General features: G+C 41.5%; 1 protein-coding gene across 1 annotated transcript; it reads left to right on the plus strand.

The window, feature by feature from the left end:
- The first annotated feature begins 7,174 nt into the window (after positions 1–7,174).
- On the plus strand, positions 7,175–24,646 carry tnfrsf19 (tumor necrosis factor receptor superfamily, member 19). The gene is given in 9 exon segments (XM_030777966.1): positions 7,175–7,231; positions 7,641–7,772; positions 13,981–14,159; positions 15,758–15,843; positions 21,737–21,901; positions 22,026–22,139; positions 22,472–22,586; positions 23,218–23,522; positions 24,642–24,646. Coding segments are annotated over 9 exon segments (1,158 nt in total).
- The last annotated feature ends 585 nt before the right edge of the window (positions 24,647–25,231 follow it).

Raw genomic sequence — 25,231 nt, forward strand, 5'->3', positions numbered from 1 at the left:
CCCCCCCCATACACACACACATATACACACACAAACACGACAAACTTCATAACTTATAAAATGAGCGCAGCACACACAAACAAACTAGGCAGTATGAAACTAACAGCGAACAGAGCACGCAGCTCTAGAAACTTGCATGTCATGAGTTCCTACCCTGGACAGGCTGCAAATGACAACACAATGGACCACATTTACTCGGAACTGGCAACAGGAAAGCCTTTAAATCACTTTATTATTGGGGGGGTGGGGGGGGGGGGTTCTAAAACGGAATATTTGGGTGTGTTGTTCACAGTCACACGGGTCAACTACTGTGGTGTGCTATGATATCATTTAAATGGTTAAGACGATTTGAGGAAATGACCTGTTTATTTAAACACCTCACTTCACACACGGCATAGCTATGTGATGTTTTGTGATATCCAGAACTAAACCAAGAGTGATGAGGAAAAATTCAGTGTTACAGTGTCACAAAAGAAACACACTGTTACACATAACAAAGCATACTGACACTGTGAGGACTCTGGGTTGTTCTGAGGGCAGATTTTACGGAGAAGGCTTAAGATAACTTGTGTGCTACGGAACAAGTTGTGACATCATTGTTTTAGCATTAGGACTAAATGTTTGGTCCAATCTGCCATGTTTTATCCCACACACACACACACACAAAAAAAAAATAAATTCATGTGCCGAATCACACATCAAATACATAAGACTAACAAAATCCCTAATGTCACTAATGTGCCTACGAGTGTCAACTATAACGTTACACAGACCAAGAACGCAGTATCATACTTACCACTTTTCCATTGTGGACCAGCTGTTGCTCAGCAACAGGGAAGTCCGTCTCTTGATGGATAAGTTGTTTAATGTGCCTCACCGCTGTAGACTCGGTAACCTGGAAGACCCTCCAGCCTAAATATTCATGACAGACTGTCACACACGGCAACCTAAAAAACACGCAGAAGAAACTTACTGTGCACTCCCTTATCAAGTGGAGCCACACAACATGTATGTAATGTATGTATAAGCTCAAGAAAGAAAAATAACATGACAGAGCCTATCAGGGCTTGTTTTATACATGAAGACATGTGACAGGTGTTGTTATAGATGATGTCTGGTCATGACTGAGAGAATACCTATCAGTAAGTCAGGAAGAAGAACTTAAATACAACAGAATGAAGGATTTTTACAATGAATGGATGGATAGATAAACAGTGTTATATTAATTGTATGTGAACTGCACATGAAAATCAGTGACATATTAGATTGTGTTGCAGTGGAAAGGGCAATTCTACTGTGCAAGTACGTTTTATGGCTTTGCAGTTTTAAGGCAGATGGAAACTGCATTACATTCATTTTGATTGTACATGTTGTTCTAGGAGGAACAGTCGGGACATACTTAAATCCACCAATAAACACACTAACTTTTGAAAGAATCATTTTTGTCATCAAAACCAAAATCCACTGCAACCTTAAAGACAACACTAAACCTCCTTCTGAGCATTAGAATGTGTAGAGTGCTTTGAACTTTTATTTATTTATGTGTGTCTGTATGTATACATGCATGTTTGTATGTGAGCATGTGTATGTATGTATGTAATATTATTATTATTGTTGTTGTTGTTGTTGTTATTACTACTACTACTACTACTATTATTATTATTATTATTATTATTGTTGTTGTTGCTGTTGTTGTTGTTGTTGTTCTGGCCATGTTCACGCTGTTTCTGTTATATCCTGTCCAGCACCTCGTCATCCTCACTGGGTCCTAGATAAGACAGTCATTTTTGTCGAGTTCGCTTGTTGTCAAGCAGATAGGAGAAATGTTACTACCCCTGGGACAGTGTAAGCTGTGTACAGCTGTACCGTACACTTGACGATGGGTGGGGCCTTCTAAGGATGCAAGTGGGCTGCTCGCTAAGCAGTGTGAGGACAATGTAGCAGACGCATCGATATTGCCCCAGAAGTAACAGATACTTAGTATTTCTCACAGAAAGGACCTAAGAGTGTTGCTAAGTACCCGTGAAAGTTTTTGTGATTATAAAGAGATGATTGGTGGCGAATTCACACTGCAGTGTAAAACTGTGATGAAAGCCTAACACTCCATTATAATTTCAATAACTCGGGTCACAATTTAGTGCCAAGGAAGCTATAGATAGGCAAACTCCGGACACAAACACCCATTCTCTCACTTCTTACTATTCTGTGTTGGCTTTATGATCGAGTGTTTTGATTTAAGAACGTGCTCTGTCATGTTTAAATATAACTTACCATGGGTCGTGATTGGCTGTCATCGCTCTTCGGCCAAGTTCTCTCTATTATGCGCTTGCATATACATTCATTCGATTGCTCGACTGTACACTGAGCGTTGGAACACTCCTCCCGGAGAGAGAGCAGTTTGCCGCAGCAGGCGAACCGTTATTTACTTAAATAAAATCCTTCAGCCTTTGACTTCATTTTATCTTTTTATCTTGTTTCGATTCATTCGGAGTAAATCAGCTGGTATCAGCCCATGGTGTTGTTGTAATAGGCTTTATTTAAACGTATTTTCCTCTTGGACCCGCCTCCTTAAGGCTAGCAATGCTGTGTAATAAGTTGTCCGCTATCCCAGTATTAGGTTACCTTCTTCTGTGATGTCCAGACATTCATACCGTACCACTCCAACCTTCTCACTGAGTTTCAAATGTTTTCCGCGGTTCTGTAAGTGAAAAAAGGATATTCGTAAACAAAGCCAAAAATCACTTCCCCCGTGCTATCCTAATTCCTTCAAAGCTGGCGTTTCTAATAATGTTTCAGTTCATGTGATAGTGTAGTTGCGGCTTTTGGTCTGATGGCGAGAGACCGCTTTGAATGCTGGTAGTTGTAGTCTTGAGTGCTGAGATTATAGATCTGTGGGATCATCGTATTGCAGCACTGAGGACCAGGCAGCTGTCGCTTCGATTCCAAAAACATCAAAGGTCATTTGATAGTGTTAGCGTTCTATTCCTCTTTTATAAGGAAAAATAAAGTATCTGAAATAAGCAATGGATATAAATGATAAAACATAGATTAAATTCTCGAGTAAACCAACAAAACAGTTTTTGAAAAGTTAAACTTAACTACAAACCGCAATTCTGGATGAAGCGCGTGATAATATTTACATTTAATCAAGAACACAGAGGTGAAATTATTTACGCATGACTGGCATTTTTGCCTCCCACTTCATGGGCACCATTCATCCGTAAGAGGGTTATTTAAACACGGATCACTGTCGTTCCAAAACACATCCAGCTGACGTAAACCCATTTGAATATCAATCACAGTTGTACTTGCAGGTAAACTGGTTTTCAGTAGCGGACTATCCCGTCTCTGGCGCAGTGGAATAGGTGCCAACACATGACGATATGACATCACCCAACCTTTAGTCAAGGACTCAGCACTTTCGCACCATTTTTACCCACTAGTTTACGTTTTATCGTCTTGGTCATCATAACAGTAAAGTCACCGAACGGCCAAAACGAAGAACTGAGGGTTTTTTTTCTCCAGGAATTTACGCCCATGAGGCGCTAATTATCAATGAACTGAATATGTTAGCAAACTGTAGAATTATCAAACATGTTTCCTGGGACACATTGACAGGGGAACGCCTTGTGATCTCTGGAAAAAAAAATCTATTGCCGCAGTAAGTCGATAGAGGCACACTTACCGTGCAGCCCCGCGCGTGTCTGTTCAGTGGCATCCCCTCTGGTGCAACGAAAACTGCTCAATAGGTCCTCTCATCTCTTCTTGCGCATGTTGCAGTCTCCAGTGATGTAGGAAATATGCAATGTTTCCAGGACGTATAACCGGTCCTAATGACCATGGCCCGCTAACTTACAGCACATTATTCAAACAGAAATAATGTTGTACCGAGGGAAGTGTTTGCGTCTTACCTCCACCTCCACAGCAGCACACGGCATGTTCAGTGCTGCAGAGAACATCACACTGTTCTTAAAGCTGTAGAGAGGATATCCAACTCGGGAGGCCAGCTCAGCACAGAAGTGTAGTAGAGCTCACAGAAATGTAGCAGAACTGCCCAGAAATCTACCTTTAAAAAAAAACAAAAACCAGCAAACATTTAACGAATTTAATACTATAAGCACAAAAAAAAAACTGTTTACCGCAAGGATTTATTGCAGATTTAAAAAAAAAAAAAAGTACGTCTAGAAGCACATTCATGTCCTAAAGAAGGTTCATCGTGTCCATGGGAAGTATGCATTTCATAGCAGTTCATAACAATAAAAGGTTATCCATAGAGAGGATTTTTTTTTTTTTTTGCTTTAATCAATCTTACAGCATAAGAACCAACAACCCCTGACCTATTGCTAAACCAGATTCACCAGTTGCAGAAAAGTTCAGGAGACCACGTGGACGTCTCTGCTTGCAGAAGTTCAGAATTTAGATGGGGACAAGGATGCTGAGCAGAATATGAGACTATGGTATTGGTAGAAATGTTCCCATGCAGATACACCCAGCATTGTAAAGCAGCAAGCTTACCTATCCAAGGGGCTTTTTGATTAAAGCAAATAGTCGCATATCCTTCAACAGTAGCGTAGAGATGCAGGTTTTTTTTCAATGTGTTTTCACAAGTTACACTAATAGTTTAAGATACAATTCATTATAAAGAAACGTCTACTTATAAACATTAACATAGTTCGTGTATTTATATTTTACTGCTAACATGACAATATGGATACAAATGCGAGATCCTGTCATCACTTAACCTAATTTTCAGCGCGGAGGCCAGAGTTGCATCTCCATCTTAACATGCTACACACAATAACGACCGGCAGGGGGTAGTAAATCCCTTAAAATGAATTAGACTGTTAACGTTCAATGAGACCTTAAATTATACGGAGAAGGAGATTAACAGCTATATTTTTCCAGTACATATTAGGCCTAGCTGTTTTACGGCGTGTGAGTTTTGCCGCTCGACCTATTTTTACTAAAAGCCTAAAATATTTGATACATTAGTGTCTCTGCAAGGACTAATGTTTTGTCCATGTTTTGTTATTCTCTAATTTTTTAGTAGCGGTAAACTTATCTCTTCAGCTTGTGAAATAAATCAATATATTTAATTTTTCGCATAACAACCTTTTCAGATAAAATGTTAACTTTATAACTTTCCTCAGCTGTTTATTCCTGTAAAGCTGTTTCACATCTCATCCCTTTTCAGGAAGTCAAGAATCTTCAGAAACACACACACACACACACAAACAAACAACAAATTAACAACAACAACAAAAAAAAATACCTACACCTGTTACAGTAAACATGAAGAGGTTTTTTGTGTAGATTGCGTTAGATGTGAATTGCAGTGTCATGAAACTGCTATATCTATAGATACAACAGCGTAGCCAGTAAGAATCTACTTTGCATCCAGGGTATTTTGAAAACATAGATTTAGCCTATAAAATATTGAATCTGGAGTTGAACTCTTATTTTCAAACGAACCAATTCATTGCCATTTATCTCCGTTTTTCCTACAAACTGTTGCAGCAACATATACACATATGTAGCTACTTGTCAATGCTCTTCCTCAGCTGAACATTATATGAAACGTGTTTGCGTGATTGTCTGAAGCAAAGTTTGGCCCAAGGTTGCTGATAGACAGTCTAACCAATCCAAACGCAAATGGGTGACGTCAAGCCGTCTGCAACTCATTGAGATGAAAGGGAATTTTGAGGGCTGTGTTGTGAACCGAAACACGAACTCTCGCATCAAACGACGAGCTAGGAAAACGCACTCAGCAGTACGAGGATCACACAAGGGGAGGCGGTTTCATTTTTCTCGTCGAGCGCAAGTTGAGAATGGTTAGGACGCTCTGGAACTTTGTCAAGGCTGTTTTTTAAAATTTTTGCATCTAAGGATCTCTTTTGAATATGTAATAGAAATATAACGCTTAATGGGTGAATGATTATGGCACGTTACCTGGTTAAACTGCTTTTGTAGCTGACGCTTTGATGTACATGCTGATCACAGATCCGATTACAAGCTTTAGACCGCAACTATCCCCTGCCTTTGATCTGAACGCTGACTTTGTCCTCGATTCTGTGGATTGTCCAGAGTTACACTGGGGAACAGCACAGCAGACGCAGTGCAATGCAAGTCTGAAAACAGAAGATTTCTGAACCACTTTTACCACAGAAGCGGAGGAGGTTTTTGAAGGCGAAGTATTTTTTTTTAACTTGGTAAGAGAGCAACGAAACTGCAAAGAGATGTTTAGTCCTTTTTTTCTTTGATTTTGATGAAATATACGCTTTTGGTTAAGAGTGAACGATTGGATTTAACGTTGTGTACTTGTTTTGGTCCTAGTCTATAGTTCTGTATAAAAATCGATATAACTACTTTAACTACTTTAACTTGCAAAGTGGGTCTCTGTAGGTGTCGGCTGTTTGATGCAGTGCGTTCATATGAAATCACGAAACTCTTGCCTTTCTGCTTTGAGAAGCCAGCGTTCATTCAAATCCTGCTTTCGTGCAACACGGTCCCTTCTAAATAGTTTCACAACTGCTGGTTACATAAAGTATTATTTTGTGTGGGACTTAGAGAGAAGTCATGTATCAGGTGCATATGAAAATTCAGAGGTTCACATGTCAGTTTGTCCTACTGTTATTCAGATTATGTCAACTACTACCTTATAGTGCAAGAATACGAGGCGGCCGTGTCCGTGGTCTTAGTAATCAACGTGGTCTTAGTAATCAATAGCATCAGATGCAGTCCATGCAACTCATTTAATGCAAATTACATCAGTTTCTCAAATGTTTTTCATCATGCCGTCTTAATGAAGGTTATGGAGTGAATCCGGCGCATCAGACTCGCTACTAACTACATATTATTGTTTGTTGAGAACTCATGTTATCCGGAGAGAACTGATGTCTACAGGTAGTGATTACCTTTAAAACACACACACACATACATATATGGTTTATGGTCTTGGTTAGTTGGTGGTTAGATAAGGTAGAAGATCCTCAGCTTTTGGCTTTGGGAGCTTTTGAGCTGAGCTTTAGGGTTTATAACAGTAAAAGGACTACTTAACAATATTTCCATCCGTGTTCTGTGTATTGCTGTTCAAGATTTAACTTGCCTCTGGGTTTCAATATTTCTTCAATTTGACTTGATTCAGATCACAGTGAACGTGGGAATATCCAGCAAGATGGACCAGCACACCTGGTTTCTCTGTCTGGAGTTATTATTCCTCAGTGTTTTTCTGGTGAGTTCCTTTGCTTTTCTCTGTTCTCTACACGAATTACAATGAATCTTCTAGAGGTTAGCCAACAATTTACTCAAGAAAACAGTATCGTTTTGTGGGTTTTAATGTCATTGATGATAACCTCCACTTCCTCTAAAGTTGGCTGAACTTTAGCGAGTCTCTGGGACTCTGTTAATCAGGTTTACAGTGTCTTCTGTTCTGATACCTTCAGAATGATGCAAATAGCCACTGCTGCCAGTTGCCACTGGAGTAATATATTGTGCAACCTGTGCCTACGCTTGACCAAACATCAGGATATCGAACGGATGGAGTCACTGTCTCCAAAGCATCCCCTAACAGTTTTAACACTGTCACGTTATTCCTTTGACAAACCTGTGATGAAACCCTGGAACCCTTAACTCTCGGTGAGCATGTTTAATGTCCCTCTCAGGTTCCCATAATTGCCGAGGAGAAGAGGGAATGCCGAGAGCAAGAGTATAAGGATCAGTTCGGCAACTGTATACCCTGCAAGCAGTGCGACGCTGGACAAGAACTATCCAAGGTTTGGCACCTTTTATCAGAGTCTCTGTTGACCATGGAGCCAACAGCCCAATTTGAGTCTAAGGCAAAGTTATTCTTTCAAACCATTTACCAGCAGTGTGAAATGTTGAATACATAAACAAAATATCTTCCTTTTTTTTTTTTTTCTTTAACTTTTGTTTGACTCTAAATAAGGCCAATGGGGTGATTTAGTGAGTAATCTGACACTGATCTTGTCCTTTCTATAGTTCATTTGTGTTCTGTGTGTATTTCAGATCAGCTATGATCCTGGCTTGTGGGGATATGTGTAATATATTAAATTCATAGGTTAGCCAGAGTTTACAAATGATACACTTGATTCTGTTGACTTCAAATTAATCAAGAAATGGGAAGTCCATACTTAAAGCTAAAATAAACAGATGAATACGAAAGAAAGAAAGAATGAAAGAAAGGGGAAAAAAAGAAAGAAAACAGCACACTTTCTAAGGTCGCGACCTGAAAAGATACCAGTGTTTTGAATAGTCTGTCTTATCCTACTATTTATTGCTTCCTCTGTTTCATGAAGAAAGAGAATAAAGCATTCCTCCCTTATGCCGAAGTTTTGGACACGCTCTAATCAGCTACACCCATACTTCTGACTTTCTGTTGCTCAATGTCTCCTATTGTTTGTCTGAGAGTTTACACGCTGTGGTATGGCCTCTCCAGTGAGGGAGGCATAATCTACGTGAGTTATTGCTTTCCGAAATGAGAGCTGTAGTGTGGTTTTATACATCCGCTGTGGTTTTTTTAAAGCTTGGTTCTGTCTTCAGTGTGGAAAATCATTATATAGCAGAAATGCACTCCCAGGTGAACAGAGATACGTTTAAGTATAATTTACGGTCGTGAACATCTGTCCTGCACGTGCATTTCCATCAGGTTAGCTTTCATCACGGAGCGCCAAAAAACATGCACTTATCAGCGATTTGCTGCTGTGCACCTGATGTTTTTTGGCCAATTAATGTCAGAAGCCCCACAGCTATGGTCAATGATTTGCCGCCGTTTGCGAGCGAGCGCTAGCGACGTGCCGTATCGGAGGGAAAAAAAAAAAAAAAAAAAACGCGCAGAAGTCATACAGCGTTTGGCTTTCTGCTTGAGAGGCCATATGGAGCTGTTTTACCTTCTCCTGATTGACCTTCCCACTTAGCGCTGAGAACATCAAAAGCAGCTGAGAATTTGTGTTGTGTGTGTAGTGCCTTTGTGGTGTCTCTGTAGTGCGCTTATTTGCTTGCTTGGTTGAGATGTTTGCTTATTCCTTTAGACAGTCAGCCTCTGCGGAGACAGTCAAAGGATGTAAGTTTTTGGACGTGATTCCCCAACACCCCCCCCCCCCCCCCCCCCCCCCGCCCCAAACTTAAAAGATTTCCTTCTATAATTACAGTTATTCTTTAGAACAGTTTTTTTCCCCTATTAGAAACAATGAGATTATTGTCCTGAACCATGTGCTGTGTAATGACACATAATATCAGTAGACACCAACAAGGAAATGTCTCTGGATTTTTTAAAATAGCTTTTTCCATTCAGGCGACAGCTGAGACCTGTACATGACTGTCTGTTTGCTGTTTTTTTTTTTTTTTTTTTTTTTTTTTTTTAAACTTGCCCTTATTCAGATGCACAGATTACGATTGCGTAATGCCCGCTCTCACAGAATCCTTGGCCGTAGATACTTCAGCCTGTAAAGATGTTTTGTCTTGATGTTATATTTTCTTATGTAAGTCGTGGAAAATATATCATAAAATATGCATGTCACGTGGGGCTTTCTATTGCTTCATATCTCCATTTTGTATATGACAGCTGTAGTTGTTGTAGTGCATTGAATTGCATTGAAGTTATAACACGCTAAAATGTTACAGTACATTTAAATGGGTCATTTTATGAATGTAACCGCCTGTTGAGTAAATTAGAGGGGAAACATCTCTCTCCATACCTGGATAATAGTGTCCTATTCTACTATCTGGAGACAAAGAGGTTGAACTGGGGTTTCAGTCTTGAGTAATACAAGATGGGTCTGAACGTGGTGTGGTCCTGCTATTTACTGGATAAGAGGACTCCAAAACACTTCTGTGTCTGAACTTGCTTCAGATTCATCCAACTCTCTGCTCTACTGGTCTCTCTCATTGCTGTTTTACTTGGCATTCTTACCAAAACTTGATCTGGAGATAGAGGTAAAATCGTACTTGCAGGTACTGGTTTTGAGCTTGCCTGTTAGACAAGACTCTGCACAGTAGATGGGAGCTTTGTGTGATGTCTTTAAATCCATCAAAAATCTCATGATGAAAATACTTTACGAAACTAACCAGTTTTCCTTAATAGAAGCGAATGGAAATTCAACAGTGTATATAGCTTAGGCAAGATGCACACTAAAGGTACAATATGTAGTACCTATTACACACGCGCCTTTGAATAGTCAGTGGGTGATGTTTTTCCTATTTTCGTGGATGCTGGAGTTGAGTTTTTGTAACAATACTCCTGTACTGTTTATGAACACCAAGCCTGTGAAAAACAGATGTGATCAGAACAACCATAGAACCCAAGAGATATCCAAATTTATTTTCTCTGCTTCTTATGCTGGTTTTAGCACAGCGTCTCTGTGTTATAAAACCGAACCACACGAGCGTATTCCATGCCGTTTTTTTTTTTTTTTGGTTTTTTTTTTCTGGAGATGAACCCTCGCTGGGGCCCTTCATGTGGAAGCCAAAGGCACTGTCCAAGCATTTTAAACCGTTCTGCACAGAGCCCTAACTGCATGCTCCAAAAGACAAACCCAGGGGTCTCCGGTCTTCTTCAGTTTCAGACTCTCTCAAACTCAGCTGTTGATTCTCTTCCCAGGAATGGCAAGATGCCTTCAAAGAGAGAGAGAGAGAGAGGGAGAGAGAGAGAGAGAGAGAGAGAGAGGGAGAAGCAGGCCTTGCTTCTTTTATTTCCTCTTTCTTTGTTGTTTGTCATCCCCCTTTTTTTTTCCCCTTCCTTTCCACTGTTGGCCTTCATGCCCTGCTGGAGAGAAATGCCTTATATGGGGGCGCAGGCAACAACAGCTGCCATTCTGCACTACCCTGCTCCGTGTGAGGACGGACCGGGCTGAGAGAGCCAAAACCGAAGCGTTGAATGCATTTGGACCAAAAAAAAAAAAACCCTCCCAATTCCTTATGTTCTGCTCCCGTCTCTGTGAAGGGCCGTTGTCATTGCCTCTTAGTTCTGGTAATCCGTGCCTACATTCAGACACAGGAGTGAGTGCCCAGGCTGTGAAACAGGACACGGGTGAGGAGAGAAGCTTCCCCTGTTTGAAGCTGACCTTCAACGCTAATGATATACAAGTTACCCCCCGATCGGAGTCGGCGCTGTGGGAACAGAGGGTGGCAACAGCGGTTTCACGGGGTGGGGTGGGGGGGGTAGGGGGGGAGAGACAGCTGCTCAAGACAATGCGACATACTGAGTGATGTCATTCCAAAAATGATCATTTATTTTCACTGGGATAGAACGCTGTCTAATGCAGTGTAAATGTACCACCATTGGAAACCCAGATTAACTGGAGAGACTGGGCATTGTCAAAGTTTATATAACTGTAGAGAGCCCCTCTGCAGAACTCTTTCCTATCGCGCTTGGAGTTTTTCAGGGCTACAAAAAAAACCCAAAAACGATGTCCTGGGAAAACCCAGTGTTAATTGAGAATTGTGAGTGTCTCCCCCCCCCCACCCCCCCCACCCACCTTCAACTGAATGTTTGAAAGTTGAATTGTTTTTTTGTTGTTTTTTTTAAGAGTTGGACAGAAGATAGGATAGGGAGATGGGAGCTTTGTGAAAGCTGTGCACATCTGTGCTGAGTTCCCAGGCACTTGAAGCCTTAAAATCGCTGTAGAACGAATGAAATATGCAAAACGTGCTCCAAACTGATTATAGTCTGTGGGGTGCTGGAGCCCCATCAAAGGCCCTTAGTATTGTTCGGTTAAGTACAAGCGCCTGTGGTTAAAAAACAGTTTTCACTGATCCTAATTCAAGAGCACTTAAGGAATTCTGCTTCAGAATCGGAGCTTGGAAAAGTTTGCGTTGCTTCAGGTTACAAACAAACCCGATACGGCGAATCAAAGTTGGACGCTTTCGCGAGAAATTCTAGTTATTACAGTTTAAGAATAAGCTCTGTCATTTTGGCAATTATGACCGCAGACAAACATTTGGCTCTGATATTACTTTTTTATGAGGTTTTTTTTTTTTGTGTGTGTGTGTGTGTGTGTGTGTGTGTATCATATTTCTTATCTTTTTTTTTGTGTCCCCTAAGGTAACTAGATTCTCAGTTTTTAGTTTGTGATAAAATTTCAGAAAGTCTCATGTTACCTCTCTCCATACGACTCCATTGCCCACAGCCAGAAGACCTTATATACGTTTGTCCTCCATTGATATGTTTGTCTGTGGAAAATGATCCCTTAGTATTGTATGAACAGTGTGTGTGTGTGTGTGTACGCACACGCATGAGGAAAACAATCCCTGGTAATCATACGCTCTTCTCTGTGGCGTATCTTTAAAAAAGGAAACAGTGCTGTATTTAGGGAACAATGCAGAGGGTGTTGTCACTTATTGTTCAGTGGCGGTGGGAATTCTCCCTAAGCCTGAATCTGAGATTTAGGACGACTATCCTATTTGCCATTGGGTTTTGAGTCTTATACACAGTCTTACAGAGATTTGATTTCCCATACAGAGTCTGTAAAAATGACACTAACACGGGTTTTATTCTTTCGGCTCAAACGACAGTCTCTTGGTGGACGATACTTTTTTTGTGACCTGTTATAAACACAGGTAATACAGTCAGCAAAGGCTAAATTATTTTATAGTAGCCAATCCCACCTACCTCTGGGATTCCATTGCGTTTGTAGTGATGTACTGAAGGCGCCCCCGGTTTTAAATTCGGAGTGGGTTTCTGGCCAATTTCACCGCTCTGAACATGGATGGCTGGGTAGATGCCTGATCATTTGGGTACTAATTGCTAGTCGAGCGGTTTAGGCAGCGAAGTCAAATGAACGTGTATGGACTCATGTCTTTTCTGTTGGAAGAACCTGTTTCTGATTGGTCTAGACAACTGTAGGCAGTATATCAGTGTGGGTCCTGCTGGAGCAGAGCACCATCATCACCCGGGAGACGACAAGCAGGCACGATGTGCTTGATCTAGAATGTGCCGGAATGCTCCGTTAGCATCACGTGGCGTTCGAAAGATAAGTTGTTTTGTCTGTTTCTTTGTGCAAAGTCTGTTGAGGTCAGGAACACTCTCTCTCTCTCTCTCTCTCTCTCTCGCTCACTGAACTTTTTTTATTTTCCCTCTGCATGTGTTTGTAATAAACTTCGCTCAAGTGAGTGTCTGGTCCGAATGGTTCCTTCCCCACTCGTGACTTGTGTCTCTGAACCGTTCAAAAAAAAAACAAAAAAAAAAAACCTCCTCTCGTCAGTTATATATGAATGAATGCATACAAAGGTACTCCATCTCACATGTTATAGAAGCATTGTGGATGAGCCTACTCCATTCAACAGATTATGTGACTTGAAATGGCAGTGTATTGTTGGTTGACTATGATTTAACTTTCAAGCCTCTTTTCAGCAGTCAGTCTGTGAAACTGTATATAGGAGCCCACCGTGTACGTCAGGGCCGCTGTGAAGGGGTAGTGGGGAATTAGCATCAGGTTTAAAATGGAAAATTTTGAGGAGATGGTCCCTGTAATAGAGTCTAAACTCTTCTCCATCTTGCACTGGCCTCTGATTCACTCGCCTTCTCTGGGACGACGGAGCTTGTTTAGCTCATCTCACTATATGCAGTGGGGGGAAAAAAAAAAACCTCCTTCTTGCTGCCTATGGAGCAGCTTAGGGACAAAAAAAAAACTGGGCTATAAACTCACTATAAAACGACAATGGGCGTCCCTGTGGGCCTTTATCATTCAAATTCGAGCCATTCTCGTGGCCCAGAGCGGAAGGCGACCCATTGATCTAGTGAGAGTCAGAGAGATTATTGCCTGTGTAAGATGGACTCTGAAAAGAACCGGCCTTTTTGTTTGACTCAGGCCCCAGCACACCCCAGGATAATTATTTTTTTTTCCTTTTTTTTTTCTACAGCAGCTCCTCTTTTTAGGCCACGTTGGCTCCCTCTTTAGTCCGCTCCTCCTCGCTCTCTCTCTCTCCCTCCCTCACCAGTGGGATATCTGCTGTTAATCCCGGCAGGAATGTGGCTTTGGTTACGGAGAGGATGCCCGATGTGTGCCCTGCAGAGCCAGCCGCTTCAAGGAGGACCGCAGCCTGCAGAAATGCAAGCTGTGTCTGGATTGTGCCCTCCTCAACCGCTTTCAGAGGGGAAACTGCTCCACCACCACCAACGCAGTGTGTGGTGACTGTCTACCAGGGTAAGTTAAAAACGAGGGACCAGCCACGTCACCAGAATCTGGTTTTTGAACACTGTTTATCCAGACCAGTTCCAGACTAGACCTTCAAAACTCCAGTGTTATGATGTAGGCTTGCACTAAAACACCTGACCCAGCTAATCCAAGTCCACTTTTAGCTAGGCAGCCCTCTGCTCTCAGAGGCGCACCCCTGAGGAAATACCATAATCTACCTCTAATGCTGACGTTACCTCTCTTTGGATTTAAATATTAAGCATAAAAGCTGGATCACGTTTGCTACTGCTGTTGCTGTTGTTGTTGTTGTTGTTGTGGAAATTTAGCACTACATTAAAGGAGCATTAGGGTTACTAAGAGCACTAAAAACACAACCGCTAATTTGCGCGCACGAAACAATCCAAGTCTTGCTCAAGTCATTTCCTAACTAGCATAAGTCTAACGTGAGAGACATACACAATAAGCAGTAAAAGTGTGTTTGAACTCAGAGTCAAACAGACCGACTGAGAGAAGCTATATAAAAGGAGAGGATAAATTCCATCCTTAAGAACAACTGTGCGTGAAGAATAATAATAATTATGATAATAATCGTAATCATAAGCAGCCTTTGAATGGCATTTGAAAAAAAAACAAAACAAACACAGATAACAGACATTCTCTGATGTCTGACAGACTCCGATGGCTTCTTCTTCCTACTGTAACAGCAGTTTTTATGTGGTTTTCACCCATCTACTGTATGTGGTATGTGGTTAAGATTACACAGCCTCAGAATATTCCAGAAACACAAATCAATCTTTTTGAAAAACACAATTTGCTTATGACATTAGCTGACAACCCTTTTGCGCCCTTCCAACTCATTGTTTGTGGTGTGCTTCCCACCCGCTATTTTTTTTGGCGCTCTTAAAATGGTTAAAATTAGCATCTTCATTTGAGGACACGGGCAAACATCCAGAGAATGGTTTGTTCGCCTCCTTAATGGATCGGTTCCCATGATTATCTGCCCGTGCCCCCGCTTTTAGTGCTAAAGTAGTAAAACTCCAGCAAACCTTTATTAGATCCACCTTTCGATTTACTTTCTCACTACCGTGGTAGCAGCCCCCCACCCCCCCACCCCCAGGACAAGTTTAAGGTGAACTTCACAGGGGGTGGGGGGTGGGGGGGGGCGTGTTATGAGACAGTCCAGACATGCTCCTAAAGGATCGTAAGGGTGGGGTTATAAAAAAAAAAAAAAAAATTGGCTTTCTTAACTCAGTTCACCCCAGTATGTATGTTAGGAGTTCACCCCAGAGGTATATTACCCTCTTCACAAGTACGTCATTTAATTACTTTTGATTACCCTTAATTAAGAGCTTTGGCAACAGCCTGCAAGTCAGCTCAGGGCAACTCCTCCAAATATGCTTTTTTCATATTCCAGACACTTATCACTGGCATCTCTTTTTATGCATCTCCTTAGAAAATAACTTTTTTTTAACTTCATGAAGCGACTTTGACAAATGATATGTTCTAAAAGATTGAGATGTTTGTTTTTTTTTGTTTTGTTTTTTTTGTATTTTACCTCATGTTTGGTAATAACCATTTCTACTCTTTCTTTTTTCTTTCGGCAACAGGTTTTACCGAAAGACGAAATTAAGTGGATTCCAGGATATGGAGTGCATCCCATGTGGGGACCCACCCCCTCCATATGAGCCTCACTGTAAGTGTTTCTCTCATGACGTTACCTTCAAGTGCTTTACCAGTGCTTTAATTCAAACAGTGAATCTCCTGTGTGTCTGATTAGTAAAAAAAAAGCAACAGCCGGTGAAGTCTTTTTTCGTACTTTAGCACGCGTGTCACATTGCAGTGCAGAGAGGTCTACCAAAAAAGATCATTGGAGCTAGACTGGAGTCCTACAGGCAATGACTGTCAAAAATACTCAAAATTTTGAGCTCCATGACCTTTAATGGACAGAGAGTGTTCAGTTCAGAGACAGAGAGACTCGTTCAAACCCAACCCACAAAGGATTTTTACGAGCAGATAAAAGGTCTAACATGACGCGGTCCGATCCGTAACGTAGCAGAGGGTGCGAAAGTACTCCTAATTCCTGACTCCTCTGACTAAATAAATACCCTCCCCCACGTTTAACTTCTCGTAATTTACATTACGGATGAACATTTCACACTTTCCAGATAATTCGCCTCAGAAGATTATGAATTATCTTTAGCCGGATCCGTTATCTGATCAGGTATCACGCTATGAAATGGAGATGAAGGTGGGAATAATGCGACGGATTGTTCATTACCTTTGAATGCCACAGTCTGTTACCATGGCACCCCACTTCCACCAGAGAGTCTCTACTCACAGACAGGAATGAGGGATGGGAATGCTTTTAAACCATGGATTAAGCTCAGGATGTCTAATTAGTCTCCTCTCCAATGGGGTCGCATGCAGTGGCGAATATTCTTGTGGTTTTAGGCTCTGAAACAGAGCTCATGTCTAGTTTTCATAATGAAATATGACTTTCTGATACTTGTGATGCGAGCAGCTGGTTCTTGTGAAGGTCTGCTGGAGTATGTGTGTGTGTGTGAGAGAGACAGAAAAGATGGAGGGAGACAGACAGAGGGGAGAAACCAGGTATAGTAGTCTTTTGTAAGGTACCTCAGATGTATCAAGGGGCTAATTGGAAAATCTGTAAACATTGTACGGTTCACTTTTTGTCTGGATTGTAACAGTAGGGGTTTCGATGTAGGAGCGGCTCACACAGGGCAAGCATACCTTCTGATTAATCGTGTTTTGGACTGAGACTAATTAGTGTTACTTTCTGTGTATGGCTGTGTGTCTGTCTGTATGTGTATGTGTGCGTGTGTGTGTATATGTGCGTGTATGTGTGCGTGTGTGTGTGTCGGTGTCCGTGTGTGTGTGTCTATGCACGCACAAGAGTACTGCGTGGCTGTGTGCATAAATGCACATACATTTCCTGTCATATGCAAACCACCGGTCTTACACCACTAATCTCAGAGGACGACAAAACAGAATGTCCCCATTGTGTGTCTAGAGAGCAAAGCTGGATTCACTGTGGAACACATCCAAATGTCTGAGAGAGAGTCTCTACCTCTTCATCCCCAGTGTTATCTGGTACACGGTGGTGAAAACTTAAAGGGCAGATCATTTTAATAGCTCCACACCAGCCTGGGGCAAACTCACAGCTGTGCATGGAGGCCTCCGTCAGAGCGAGCTGTAAATCTTAACGTATCCCACACGGCCCGTTTGTTGGGCAAGACGAAGGGAGGGAAAGAAAAAAAAAAAGAGAAAGAAAACCAAGAAAGTTTTTTTTTTTTTTTTTGTGGGTTCTTCTGGTTATCCTAATGTGTTTCATTCGCTGTTTACTTTGGCCTGTCTCATCGGGGCTATGTGATAGCTAACTCCCATTAGCCCGGTTTATGAAGGAATCATTGGAGCCTGCAGATGTTGGTTTGGTATTTGGACATTGTCGTGAGAGCTAATGTTTGACCTTTTTTTATTGCCTTTGACTTTTACATTCCGTGTACTTAAGTTCTTAGGTTTTAAGTCAGGATTCAGCACCATAGCAACCGAAGTACAAGCCTAAAATGCTAACCTGTCTGTTGAAGAACATCATGAGCTGTTTTTTTTTTAATTAATAAAAATATTGTAAGGCTTTGTCATTTTAAGGTACCCATTTCACAGTTTCCACGTTAGAAATTGCTATACTAAAAGAAATTGCTACACTTCTCAGTGTTGCTGTGACACAGATAAAGTTCTTCCAAAGGGTTATCAACTGTCTTTGTTGGAGTTTATGACAGCTGAAAGGAATTTTATCAGGCTCTTTGAAATGTGTGAATATCTATCCCTTACTTTTAACATGGACTTGCGTATCAGTTTTTTTTTTTTTAATGATAAACTGTAGTATTAATACAATGACAATGATGTCCAGATAAAATAGGGAACTATTTCAATGGCTTCTTCCATTGATGTTATATTACATCACATGAAATAACGTGGACTTCCTCAATGGACCATTAAGTTGCTTGAAGTTATTTTGAAAATAAGTCGACAACTTCCTCAAATTCCTCTCTGCCGAACAATTTTCGTCGCAAACCCGGCAATCAGCGACTCGTGACTAATTCCGTCTAACCCAGGTTTGTCCACACGAATATGTTTTTATTGCTTAGCTAAATGACAGGTTGTACACAGTTATGACCCAAGCTGCGAAATAAGGGGGCTGGTAAACAATATGCTTTTCCAAAACTATACGCGCTTAAAGATATCTCATATACGCTTTTATTTGATTTGATTAGATTTTTTTTTTTTCAAGACAACAGATCTGTCGTGTAGTTTTAGCGAGAGGAATGTCAGGCTCTTCGAAGTTACCGTGGCGACCGTGACTCTGTCGAGCGTCAAGCACAAGGCCGCGAGTTTGAGTTTGAGTTTGAGGCATTCCTCAGAGTCAACAAGCCTCGCACGTAGATCAAAAGGTGCAGTCTATTGGCAGAGAGTGCGCGGGTATACGATAAGATCAGCAGGTGAGATCTGTTCAATGGGCCGGCCCCTTTTGTCTGTGTTTGCTGCAGCTGTGAGAGGGAGATAAGAGGGGGGAACCGTTTTGGTCTGGAACACGGCATCAGAAGGACTAACAGCTGGGTCGTATTTGCTAGCACTGAGACATAACGGCTTCGACCGAGGCCCCTGCTATGCCGGTTTAATAGGCGTGCACTTAGCAACATTTTAAAGAACTCTGTTGCCAGGAACAGAAGAGAATAATTTTTTTTAGTATCTCTCTCTCTCTCTGTGTGTGTGTGTCTCTCTCTCTCTCTCTCACTCTCACACACACACAATTACACACAAAAACATTCATTGCATTTTTAATTTCAGTCCTTCCAATGTGTGTCTGTATGGATGTGGACTTTAGAGAGTATTAAGTAAGCGATTATCTTGTCAGTTATTCTATGATATCTCTTTGAGGAAAGTCAAAGAACATACATATCTCATGTCACAGTCTTTATTAACCAAAGGCACCGACTCATATTAACTGACATACCAGATGTGTCTTCTCACTTATGGAAACATGTATGCTTTTAAAATCTTGATAGTGTGTTGTTTACCATCAACTCTATATTTAGTTCCTTGAGGACAAGCCCATTCTAAAAGCTTTTTTCCTTTTTTTTTGGTTAACCTTCTTTAAATGGAATGCATAAATGCCCATATCTCATATGTACGGAATATATATAAAAAAAATTCCCATTAAGGCCTAAAGCGATGTTTACATTGTCTAACAAAGAGTACTTGAATTTGAAAAGGCCAAACCCAAATTTGTTTTATGATTAATGCAGAAGAAAGCAAACAAGATGTGGTTTTGCTTGCTTGAAAAGACTTTTAAAAAAATTGTTGTTTGTTTCGTGAACTTTTTGAATAATCCCTTTCTCTCTTTGGGGACTGGTCACTATGATCTGTCATTCTTTGTGTGCAGACTGTTTACATTTCACTTCCTAAACTGTTGCATAAACAAGAAAAGCGACAACACCTGCAAGAATCTATCATCTGCTCTCATGACTGAGTAAATGATCACGGACAAAGAGACCGACATTTTGTGTCTTTATTGCTATATCGCAGCGTTGTAGATATGTGAGGTCAGGATAACTCAAATGCCTAACTTAAATGATTTTTAATTTAATTCTACCTGCAATTTTGAATACTAAAACATGTTTCCCTTTGACAGCCTAATTTATAAGACAAAAGTGGCTGTCATCCAGTTCAGTGCTCTTGATAGCTATCAAATATTGCCTACAGCAGTGTGGTTTTAATATCTCTCAAGAGCTAATGGCAACCAAGCTGTCTCTTGCATGATATGAAAATGAAAAAAAAAAAAAAAGAAATCTAGTGACTTTCAAAATTGTTAGAATTGCACAAATCGACTTACCTGCCTTAACACAAAAAGTCAGTTATACACTGTGAGATTTTGGGTTGTCCCAGACGAAAGATGACAAAACGTGGTGATGTATTTGGTCGTGGGTCCAAAGCGGTGGTTCTATGTCGCACTGTGAGAGAGGTTCAAAGATGGCTGTCATCACGGTCCTGTGACCAAAGATAGCCTGAGACAAAATTCTGACAGTGTCAGAAATTTAGAATGACCATCTCACAATGTGACTGCTGCTACGACCTGCGTCTGCTGACCAACTAACTACCAGCGCTACATCTACTAACGCTGATTACGTTTTATTCTTATATATTGACTTGCATCGTAGCTTACGATTCAGCAGGTGTTACCATCATACAGTCAAACTTGATCTTGTAGCCAGGTTTACTACATCCGTGTGGCACAGTGTGGCTTGCAATAAACTTATAAGATTCCTGAAAGCTCACAGTCTGTAGGCGTCCTCAGTAGGCCAAGGTAGGTTTAAAGAAAAAAAAAAAAAGAAAAAAAGTTAGTTTAGACCTTGCGAAAGAGACTTTTTGAAGTCTGTGTTGTTGTGGAGAAGAAGGGGCATTATTTATTGTAGACAGTGGCGTTAGACATCCTTAGGGTCTAACAGAGAGAGTGGCAGCTGTTTTCTCAGCATCAATATACATTCCCTGTCTGGCTTCAAACACCAGACTGACTGCTCACCGCCTCAATTAGACACCTAATAACAGTGGTGTCCGACTGGCAACTGAAGGCCCTGACTGCCTTGGGCTAGGAAGGGTGAAAAATGATTGGCAGGCAGGGAATGTGGCCACCCCACCCCCAAGGCATATTTCCTTTGAACTGAACTGTTTCCATGGAGCATATTCTTGGTCATAACTGGGTGAGGGTGGGACAGCTAACAGTAAAATACATGAGAAGGTGAAACACAAAACCTTGGGGAGGGGGGCGGGAGAGAATTATGTGGAGTGATTTACAGAAGGTGTGAAATATGGGACTCGCATTCATGAACCGAATCCTGAACGCTTTAGTAGTGCGAGAAGTTGATTTATTTGGCTTCTCGGGATTAGACTGTTGGAAACATCGCGCGACGACGGCATCTACTGTGCATCGTTTTACAGTTCAAGAACTGCGCACGTGTTGAGAGATATTCTCGGACAGCACCAAAAAATGCCTAAGCGTTGATAATGCGCCATCTGTGCCCTTAATGACATTCTACCCGGTCCAGATGTATTAGACTTTATACAGTCAGTTAACCCTCTGAGACTTAGAGAACAGTCTTATCGAGTTGGTCTAACAACAGTTGTCTTTTGTATATTGCGTTAATAAGCATGTCATTGGAATACAAAATTTTGTGTAGCACCATGTACTGAGAGAAACCTTTTTTGACATCTCAAAGACTGAAACGCCACATAGAAGTTAGCCACAGTTGGATGATCCTCGTATATAGCTTAGGCTAGATGGTCCAAAAAGTTAACCAAGGCTTGAATGGTCAATGCAGTTAGCCAAGGGTGGATGGTATAATTAGCTAAGCTTCCGGGGTTTATAAAGTCTGCTGAGCTTGGATAGTCTGTTAAGATTAGCCGAGGCCGAGGAAGTATAGATTGGAAAGGTCGCCGGGGTCGAAAGGTTCCCTGAGAATTCACTCGGCCCTCGTTTACTCAGATGCAGTCTGTGTGTGTTTTGTTCTCAGGCAGCGGACGTGTAAACCTGGTCCCCATTCCGTCCACTGTGACCAGCCCCCGTGACATGGCCCTGGCCGCGGTCATCTGCAGCGCTTTGGCCACTGTCCTGCTGGCCTTGCTCATCCTCTGCGTCATCTACTGCAAGAGACAGCTCCTGGAGAAGAAGCCCGGGGGTAAATAACACTTCCTTCCTTTCCGTATTGTCTTGTCAGTGTTATTTTATGAAAGAAATACCGCGCCGGCATTGTCTCCTCTTTGGAAAAAAAACCCCCTAAAAAACCATGCTACGTCCTGCAGGATCCCTGAGGTCTCCAGATGGTCCGTATAATGGAGCGGAATTGTCCTGCCTGGATCGACACAGAGCCCTCGAGTTTTCCCAGCGACCCTGCTGCCACTGTCCCCACGGTCCAGGTCAGATGCGTGGATAGGTTCGGTCCTTAGCTACAGTAACCCGAGGTGGATATAGCAAACTGTGGAGCGTCGTTTGTTTTCCGGTCCCTCCCCTGTTGGAGATGTAGCGTAATTCTACATGTGGAAAAGCATTTCCAGCTACAGTTTCCATAGCGAATTGGCTGAAGATGCTAGGGCGTAACACAGATCATCCTAAAAAAAAACTAAAGTTTTTACTGTTTAGCTGTGTTAGCAACTCACTGGATATTACAGATTCATTTTGTCGTCCTGTATGTATCATATGCCTTGTGTCAACAAATTTCGAAGCAGTACTGTAGACAACTCAAACACAGGTTCTCTTTCAGGTCCTGTGCACTTGATTCCCTCCCTGTGCTGCGATGACACTTGTAGTATTGGTCGGAGTGGAGACAACAGCCCCTTCCAATCTCAGAACTCTCTCAACAAAGAGTGAGTGAAGTTACACCATATGACACTCTATTTTAGACTGATATTTAAAGTGGTTTTCATTCAGCCATGTCCTTTCCTTGCAAAACGTTTTGAAGTGTTTTGAATAATGTTAAAATGAAGTCAAAAGTTGCTTCTACTCAGATTGAAGACGAAATGGCCTCTCTCAAAAGATTACATAAAGTAAACAGTGGTGGATGCACACATAAAAGAAACGTTTTTTTTTTTTTTGTTCTGTCTCTATTATTTTTCATTTGCTTCTGAATGACAAATACACCTGTACAAACACACCCAGCGTTTCAGACAAATGCCTTTGGTTTTGCCAAAACGTCACCTGAGATTGTATTGCTCCGTTTGTACTTTAAAAGAAAAATAGGAAATTAAAGGAACAAAAAAGGGAGTGTTTTCATTGTCGGCATCAAGATGTCAAAATCCAGCATTTAAGTTGAAAAACCATAACCATCTCTTCTAATGTACACCAAAAAAATGCCACAAAGACAAAGATGTGTATATGAATGATGCCAGCATGTAGTGGGTATACAATTAAAAAAAAAAAAACCCCACATGACTTTGAAGAATGGTTGGATCCTGGGGAGAGATTTACTGTGACATGGCCTACATTTCTGCCCCCTAGACACACGAGCCCTTCTGTGGGGAGTAGCCAAGCAGATCTGGGAACTCATCCAGAACCTCTATCCAGTGAGTTAACCGAGAATTGGCCGCTCATCCAGAACTCCGATGGTCTCCAAGAACACACAAAGAGGACCGCCTCCTCTTCTTCTTCTTCTTCTCCTACTGAGGAGGACCAGGCGTCAAGGCAGGGTCACGCTCACCATACAGGTCTCTCCATTGACCAGACCAAAGAGAATCAAGAGGTCGTCAGCAGCAGTCTGCCAGACAATGCATTTCATTCAAAGGAAGAGCTCCCCACCTTGGAAGGTGAGTGACGGTCCGATTTCAGTGTTTCCCAAACTGGTATTCTTGGCTCCGCTAACATGAGCATATAAGTTTTTGTTTTAAGTTGCTTTGACCTTTTAAGAAAAGGTGTCTTTGAAACAGGCTTGTGAAACTGAATTCCTTACATACAGGGTGTATGTCCTGGACATTTCTGTTAGTTCCTTAACCCAGGTGGACCTGATAGCATCTTTAAAGCAATAACAAGATGATTTGGTGAACCTCACACCTCACCTCAGGGACGTGGACTCAAGACCCATGCACAGTTTCAGTCCAATTGTCCCAGTTGTTACCAGGGTTACATGGGGGGGGGGCATCATTCAATGAAGAGGGTATTTCATTGCTGTTCCGTTAATATGGTGGCTCATGGAAAGAGTGTGTAGCTGGGTTTGCAGGAGCCAAAGCAAATGAGCAATCTACAAACAAGACTCTTTAGTGTCAAGAAAGGAGGAAGGCATGTGTAAACATTGGCAATCTCAGGAAACAAAGAGCCCTTGGAGAAACGTCGTACATGAAAGCAACAAATTATTCAATTTCCTTTGAAGACATAAAAGGACCTTTTTGAGTGCGTTAAATCATCGGACTGTTGTCAGCCGCATAAGCAGAGCAGAACCGCTCTTATGTTGACCTAGAAAACAGGGCGGATATGAACTTTTTCTTTTCTTTGGTTGGAAAAGGACTGCAAAGTTATTTAGAGGACGGATTTTTTTTTTTTTTAAAGTGTCATATGTTTAACACAAAGCTTGCCAGCGCCGATACAACGTGGGTACGTGAATTGTGTGTCTGTATTTCCAAACAGAAAGGTCATTCTTTACACTGGAGTGGAGTTGAAAGTTTCAGCTGAAACAGCATAAGCTGAGTTGTGTTGTTAACGAGTTAAAGGGAGTAAGATGTGGCTCGTTCTGGAACGTTCTTTTAGCTTCAGATGGACCACCCGACACATGCCACGTAACCTTTATATTCATCTGATAAACTCATTTTAGATCATCTTAGGTTTTCCCCCTAGCTCCTTTAGATATTTTACTGTAATTTTTTGGTTTTCAGAACACAACTCAGAGGCCTTTTAACATCCGTGTTTTTGTAATTCCTCTCTCCCTTCCTCAGGTTGACCTGGTTAGCCGACCTGGTAAGAGTTTGTCTCGATGAACTACCCTGAGCATGAAGACAGAGAAGAAGAACCTTCTCTGAGATAGCCCTCACACAAGCTCTGAAAAAGTGCGACATCCCCCCCCCCCCCCCCCCCCAGTAGCCTCTGATCCACTAGCACTCAGTCACTAATCTGTTGGGACTACATAAGGAAAAACAAGACAAAAAGCAGAAGCTTCGACTGACTGAATAAAAAAAAAAAACCTGAAGTGACCGTGAGACTGTGTGTGAAGAAAGCTGAAAACAGTGCCAGACAGACCGGTGCGACTCGGTCAGTCACTGATAAGTATAGAAGGAAGCCCTCTATAAATATGTATCCAGGCTTATGGATGTCTCAGATCTGCTCTAAAAGCAGAAAAAAAAAGGAAACAAAATGAAAACCATACGTTAATATGAAACACTTTTATCCGTTTATGGAAACGGACATTTAAAAATGTTTTAACGGTTAAATATTGAGAACAGTTACTGATGAATTTTAGCCATTAACATTGAAGAACACCGAATGAGATTATCATTGTGGTATGGTCCACTTGACAGGGAATCCAAAC

Source organism: Chanos chanos, chromosome 6 (assembly GCF_902362185.1).
Source record: "Chanos chanos chromosome 6, fChaCha1.1, whole genome shotgun sequence".
In the NCBI taxonomy this organism is placed as follows: domain Eukaryota; kingdom Metazoa; phylum Chordata; class Actinopteri; order Gonorynchiformes; family Chanidae; genus Chanos; species Chanos chanos.